A 7500-nucleotide genomic window follows, 5' to 3' on the forward strand; every position below is an offset into this window, starting at 1 on the left:
GTGTGTGTAAGATGACAGGAGAGGTCAAGAAAAAAATAGAGGGAGGAGAGAGAGAAAGAGAAGAAGAGAGGGAGGAAGAGAGAGGGGGAGAGTGAAAGAGAGGGGGGGGAGAGAGAGAGAGGGAGGAATGGGGGGGTGAGAGAGAAAGGACCCAGAGAAAGAGGGGGGAGAGAGAATGATTCCGTTCCGTGTAGAGTTCTAATTCAGAATGGTTTAGTGCTAAGGTTCCATGTAGAGTTCTAATTCAGAATGGTTTAGTGGTGGGTTAGTCACGGCCCATTTGGTCTAGAAGTTCAGTATTGTGGTGCTGTGGTTGGTTTGTTTGTTGCCGTAGCAAATACATTTGTTTTGCCAGGAAAGCCTTTTAACTGATTTTAACTGATGGAGTGAGTTTGGAGTGAGAGAACCCTGGCTGTGTGTGTGTGTGTGTGTGTGTGTGTGTGTGTGTGTGTGTGTATGTGTGTGTGTGTGGAGTCGGCCCAAAGCTAATGCAGCCTCCACACACCCCAGGCACTCCCACATCACCGTCATTTCTCTCTATCCCTCTTTTTCTTTTCTTTTTCTTCCACTCTGTCCCTTCTGTCTTTATCATCATCTTCAGCATGAGTGGTAACATTCTTCCTTTCTCTTTGTGTCTGACTTTTCGACCTCTCTCTCTCTCTCTCTCTCTCTCCTACCCCTCCTCCTCCTCTCTCTTCCTCCTCTCTTTCTCTGTAATCCCTCCATTTTCCCTGACACAGCTTCTGCTCAGACCCACAGCAGCAGCAGGCATCCCACTGCTCACTCACCTTCAGGGGACACTGCCAATGACCGTGCCACTTCTCTCTCTCTCTCTCTCTCTCCCTCTCCATCCCTCTCTCTCTCTCTATCTCTCTCTCTCTCTGTGTAACTATACAGCAGTGTGAGTGGTTTTAAATGACTGTGGGTATTTTTAGACTCTGCTCATTTAACTGGGCTGAACAGAAAGGGGCCCTTTCTTGTCTCCTGTTTGGATTTATATCCCGCAATTATGGTGTGCTGAGGAGACAGACTGTGTGTGTGTGTGTGTGTGTGTGTGTGTGTGCATGTAAGAGTATGCACTAGCATGTGTGTGTGAGCAGTTGTGTATGTGTAACTGTATGTGTGTGTGCATACGAATACTAACATGTGTGTGCAATATGTATACACTAGTTTGTATGTGTGTGAGAGAGAGTGTGTATGTGTGCTAGCATGTGTATGTATGCACTAGCAGCAGTGTGTGTGTGTGTGTGTGTGTGTGTGTGTGTGTGTTCTGCTCCCGCAGCTCCATCCAGATGGCTCTCGTCAGCCTCACGTCCACATTCCAGCGTTAAAAAGAACTCTTAAATGTCTGCTGCATGTTTCCCCTCATCTCCTCTTCTCTCTCTCTCTCTCTCTCTCTCTCTCTCTCGGAAGGAAGGCAGAGGAGATTTGAGCGTTTTATGTTTATGAATCAGGAAGGGAAGGAGAGAGGAGAGGAGAGAGAGAGAGAGAGAGAGAGAGAGAGAGAGAGAGAGGAGGGGTGGGGCAGCTTTTTGGCCCTTTTTCTCTTTCCAAGAAAATGGCCGCCTGACCTAGTTCTGCACCGTGAGAGGAGAGGAGAGGAGAGGAGAGGGGCGGAGGACTCTCTCAAGTCCACATTCCCACCCACAGTCCCACCCCACGGCCCTTTCTCTCCCCATTCCCACTTCTCTCCACTCCTTTCCTCTCCTCTCCTCTCCACTCCACTCCACTCTCCTCCTCTCCCTCTCTCCTCTACCCATTCCCTCTCCTCTCCTCTCCTCTCCTCTCCTCTCCACTCTCTCCTCTCCTCTCCTCTCCTCTCCTCTCTCCTCTCCTCTCCTTTCCTCTCCTCCCTCTCTCCTCCCCTCTCCTCTCCTCTCCTCTCCTCTCCTCCTCTCCTCTACCCATTCCCACTCCTCTCCTCTCCTCTCCTCCTCCTCTCCTCTACCCATTCCCACTCCTCTCCTCTCCCCTCTCTCCTCTCCTCCTCTCCTCCTCTCCACTCTCCTCCTCTCCTCTCCACTCTCCTCCTCTCTCCTCCTCTCCCTCTCTCCTCTCCTCTCCTCTCCTCCTCTCCTCCTCCTCTCCTCTACCCATTCCCACTCCTCTCCTCTCCCCTCTCTCCTCTCCTCCTCTCCTCCTCTCCACTCTCCTCCTCTCCTCTCCACTCTCCTCCTCTCTCCTCCTCTCCTCTCCTGTCCTCTCCCTCTCCTCCTCTCCCTCTCTCCTCCTCCTCCTCTCCTGGTAAATGAGTGCTGCTGGCGAGGGGTGTGGGTGGGAACTGAAGCGTACCTGTTTTGGAGAGGACGCCGTTGCCCTTGGCGACGCCCACGTAGACTAGCACGCTGACGATGTCGGACACCTCCACGTGCAGGTTGGCCGTGCCGAAGTCCTGCTCCTGGGAAGCGGCCACTCCTGCACACACACACACACACACGCACACACACACACACACACACACACACACGCACACACACACACACACAACACGCACACACGCACACACAACACGCACACACGCACACACACAGAATGTTTTTTTTGAGAATGACAATTTAGGGAAATAGCTCTTTACTGTTGTGGACAGTGTAAAGATAGATTACACGAATGGGAGCGAGCCTTAACTATGAGTGTGTGTGTGTGTGTGTGTGTGTGTGTGTGTGTGAACATTCTCCAGCCAGTCGAGCCAGACATTTTAAGAGTCTGTGGGGGGAGGAGGTAATAGGCAGTACCATGTTGTACATGTAGTGTGTGTGTGTGTGTGTGTGTGTGTGTATAAATGTGTGGTGTTGTGTATTCTAGTGTATGCATATAGTGTAGTGTGTGTGTGTGTCGTTTGAGTCTATGTGTGTAAATCCAGTATGAACATGTGAGTATGTGTATGTTTGACTCAATGTGTGTTTATGTGTGAGTGGGAGAGAGTGTAAGTGAAAGCCCGTAAGAATGGGTGTGTGTGCAAATGTGTGTGTGTGTGTACATATATATGTGTGTGTGTGTGTGTGTGTGTGTGTGTACATATATATGTGTGTGTGTGTGTGTGTGTGTGTGTGTGTGTACCGTATGCACAGCACAGGCGGGGCCCCAGGTCCGGCCGCACGAAGAAGGAGGGCAGATGGGACGCCAGGTTGAGGTTCCCTTCAGGGTCCGAGTACTCCGGGAGGGGCAGGTTCTTCATCAGGTCATCATACCTACACACACACACACACACACACACACACATATACAGACAGACACCACAAACACACACACACACACACACACATATATACACACAGATAGACAGACAGACACACACACACACACACACACACACATATATACACACAGATACAGACAGACACACACACACACACACACACACACACACACACACACACACACACACACACACACACAGACACCACAAACACACACACACACACACACACACAGAGTCAGTTAGGGAGGGAGCGTGACAAGTGAACCTATAAAACATGGTCCCTCCATGATGGGTTCGGCTCATCTAATGGCGTGCATGTACAGTTTACCGGAGCCATTAAATGGGCAGGGGCTCCCACACTAATAAAGATCATTTCAAAAGCCTCATTCCTACGGTGCACACACACTGATATGTGATATACCGCACCACACCGCATCGCACCGCCCCGCCCGCCCGCCCGTCATCTAAGGTTAGGTGATTACACGGGGGCAGTTAAAATATGGTATTACCGTCATTTCCAGACTATTAGCCTTAGCGGCTTATACATTGATTTAGCAAAATTTCTTCCGCAATGAGGTTAATACAGGGGGGGCTGTTAATATGGTGTTAATATGGTTTTGTTTCTTTTAACTTGCATAAAACACTGTCCCGAGGCTTATACACGATGCGGCAAATACACAGGAAGTTACTGTATTTTTTTCTGGAACGGTGTGATGCGTACCTGGATGGCATGAGGGCCATGAACTCCTCTCCTGACGGCCAGTCCTTGAGCCGGTACACCATGGGCTCTCCGTCCTTGCACTTGGGCCGCTCTGTTGGCACACAATGCTCGTTTAGTACGGTTTTCCTCTCTGGAGGTAACATGACTTGAGTGATTTTACAGTAAAAAGGCCTTAAGAAATTCTGATCTGTTGGCAGAATGCTTGTTTAGTAAGTTTTTATCTCTCTGGAGGTAACATGACTTGAATGACTTTACAGTAAAAAGGGGATGAAATTCAGTTCTGTTGGCATAATGCTTGCTTTGTTGATATGTCTTCTTTCTCTGGAGGTTACATGATTGGAGTGAGTTTACGGTAAAAAGGGGTTAAAATTCTGTTCTGCTGGCAGAATGTTTGCTTTGTTAATACATTTTTCCGCTCTGGAGGTTACTGTACATGACTGGAATAAATTTACGGAAAAAGGGGTTACAATTCCAGCCCACTGGTGAATAAACGCTTCCACTGCAGTGATGGCCAGTCATTTGACATGATGACAGTTTAATTATCAGTGTAATTGAGGAGTATAAATCTACATTATGATACTGTAATTGCAGAGTATAAATTCACAGAGACCCTGAGGAATGTGTCTTATCGATAACACTCACTGTACTGCGGCAGATAAGACCGCTATGTGAACTCCCTTTTAGATCAACATATTATTTCAGACAGATTATTACTTTTTTTTTATCATAAAAACTTCAAACGATTTAAAAAAAAGAGTCTATGAGAAAGATAAATGTACAATGCACAAACTATGTTATATGATGGTATGTGATACGCTATTAAATATGGGGCGGTAGTAGTGTGGTGGTTAAGGCGCTGCTGGGCTAGCGTGCAGTAGCCTGAAAGTTGTCGGTTCAATTCCCGGCTTCCACGTTGTGCCCTTGAGCAAGGTGCCTAACCCCAAATTGCTCCGGGGACAATGTATGTAATCCCTTGTAATATGGTTGACATATCAAAGTCACTTTGGACAAAAAAAGTGTTTGCTTAATGTAATGTAATGTAATGATTTGACGGCAGCTCCTGAATAAAGTAAAACATTCCACTGGTGTGTGAGGGTCCACGTTCCTTTGTGGCAGAGTTGGAGAAATGAACGAACAGGCGTGTGTGTAGTCTTTTGACACATTGTTTTGACAACAACTGGAGAACTGGTTGGTGTCAGTAGTACATAAATAAAAATGATAATAATAATAATAATAAAAAAACCCCTCACTTGTTAGGTCCTCAAAACCATCCCAGAACTCTTTGATGCCTGAGTTGGAGATGACGACGCTGTCTTTGCAGTTGAGCAGGTCCCCTTGGTGGTCAGCAAACTCCTGGTTGAAGGACTCGGCCTTCCACAGGCTGGCATTCAGCTTCTTGTGAACGCCGGACACCAGCACAGGCTGATGGGGGAAAAAGAGAGAAAGGGAGAAAGAGAGAGAGAAAGAGAGAGAGAGAGGGAGGGAGGGAGAGAGAAATAAAAAGAGATGAAAAACATTGAAGGGGGGAATCTTTCATGCGACAGCAAAAAAAGGGGTTTCCCAGAAGTCGTCAAGCATGGAATGACTGTGACCTCCCCGAGTTGGAAGGGAAAGAGAATAGTAATAAAATAATGGGGAAAAAAAGACATAAACCTCCCCACATGTTCCCCACAGACAGACAGACAGACAGACAGACAGACAGACAGACAGACAGAGACAATTCCGATGACGACTTCAGAAAACACTGTCAGTGTTGGTCGCAACCCGCGTAGCTGCAGGCAGAGAGGAGTGTGTGTGTGTGTGTGTGTGTGTGTGTGTGTGTGTGTGTGAGAGAGAGAGCTCTCTCCACCGCAGGAATGCTGGCCAGTCATGGAACCGAGTGGAGTTCCCAGCATCACCCCCAACCCCCGGGTGTGTGGAGAGACAGATGACATTTACAGGAAGTACCATAGAGCACTACTGGTCTAATGATCACCATTTGTCATTTATAGGAAGTACCATAGAGCACTACTGGTCTAATGATCACCATTTGTCATTTATAGGAAGTACCATAGAGCACTACTGGTCTAATGATCACCATTTGTCATTTATAGGAAGTACCATAGAGCACTACTGGTCTAATGATCACCATTTGTCATTGATCACCACTCTTTCAAAAGCATCACAAACAGTGCTCACATACAATACACACAATACAAGTTTTCCTCTCTCTCTTACACACACATAAACATGCAATCACACAAACACATGTGCGTGCGCACAAAACATTTGCGTGGGAAGAGCTCTAATTTTTGGATCTTAGGCCCAAGAATTCGGTGCGTGTTCCCAAAACCAACATGCCGGCTGGCTGGCGGGGAGAAGCGTCTCTCAGACACACACACACACACACACACCTTTTACGATGGAGGAGGGAGAGAATGGAGAGAGGAGGGAAAGAGATAGAGAGAGAGAAAGAGAGAAAGAGATAGATAGAGAGAAAGAGAGAAAGAGATAGATAGAGAGAGAAAGAGATAGAGAGGGAGATAGAAAGAAAGAAAGAGAGAGAGACAAAGAGATAGAGAGGGAGATAGATGGGAAAATAAAGAGAGAGAGGAAAGCAGACGAGAAGTAAAGCTAGAGAAGGAGAGATAGAGAGAAAGCGAGAGAGAGAGAGAAAGCGAGAGAGAGAGAGAGAGAGAAAGCGACAGCTAGCCTGAGTATGTGCATGTGTTGTGCAAGGGTTAGGAGAGAGACAGACAGCATGAGAGGAGGAGAAGAGAGCATAAAGTTGCTGACTCCATTTCCCTCTCAGCAGGCCGCCGGGAAGGGACCCCCCCCCCCCCCCCCCCCTCCACACACACACACACACACACACACACACAAGCGTCTGGACGACAGCCCTGCTACAGCTGCTGCTTCAGATCTGCCCACACAGCAGAGCAGATGCTGGCCTAAACAGTGTGTGTGTGAGAGAGTGACTGAGTGTACGTGTGTGAGTGTGTGTGTGTGGGAGAGAGAGAGAGAGAGAGAGAGAAAGAGAGAGAGAGAGAGAGTGTGTGTGTATGTGTGTATGTATGTATGTGAGAGAATGTGTGTGTGTGTGCGCTCACATCACATGTTATTTACTGCCGTATGTACATAGCCTCAGCAGTATCTCACATGCATGTGTGTGTGTTTGTACATAGTGTGGATGTGTTAGCTCAGAGTTTATGTAGAGGAGTGTGTGTGTGGCTGAACATGCCCTCTGCATCTGTTGGAGTGTGTGTTTGTGCATGTATGTAGTTTAACTCCACAGCTGTTAGGTCAATAAATGTCTGACGACTTCACAGTTAAGCAGCATGCAGTGTGTGAGCGGATGTATGCTACATATATGCTGTGTTACAAAAATGTATGCAGTAGAACTGCCAACTGGTGCCAATGCACACAAACACACACACGCACACAAACACACACACACACACACACACACACACATATATGCATGTATGTGCATGCGTGTGATTGTGTATGCATGTGCATGTTCATGGGTGTGTGTGTGTATGCAAGTGTGTGTGTGTCTGCATGTGTGTATGTGAGAGAGTGTGTGTGTGTGTGTGTGTGT

At 47.5% G+C, this 7500-nt stretch overlaps 1 protein-coding gene across 5 annotated transcripts in view; it reads right to left on the reverse strand.

The window, feature by feature from the left end:
* Positions 1-7500, reverse strand: part of jmjd1cb (jumonji domain containing 1Cb) — a 72242-nt gene that overhangs the window by 6357 nt on the left and 58385 nt on the right. For all 5 annotated transcript variants that reach the window (XM_062527023.1, XM_062527022.1, XM_062527026.1 and 2 more), the window contains 4 exons: positions 5171-5342; positions 3921-4011; positions 3058-3188; positions 2293-2415 (listed from right to left, as the gene is read on the reverse strand). In XM_062527023.1, coding sequence (XP_062383007.1) covers positions 2293-2415; positions 3058-3188; positions 3921-4011; positions 5171-5342 — 517 coding nt within the window. The remainder of the gene's footprint in view (positions 1-2292; positions 2416-3057; positions 3189-3920; positions 4012-5170; positions 5343-7500) is intronic.

Source organism: Sardina pilchardus, chromosome 22 (genome assembly GCF_963854185.1).
Source record: "Sardina pilchardus chromosome 22, fSarPil1.1, whole genome shotgun sequence".
Lineage (NCBI taxonomy): Eukaryota > Metazoa > Chordata > Actinopteri > Clupeiformes > Clupeidae > Sardina > Sardina pilchardus.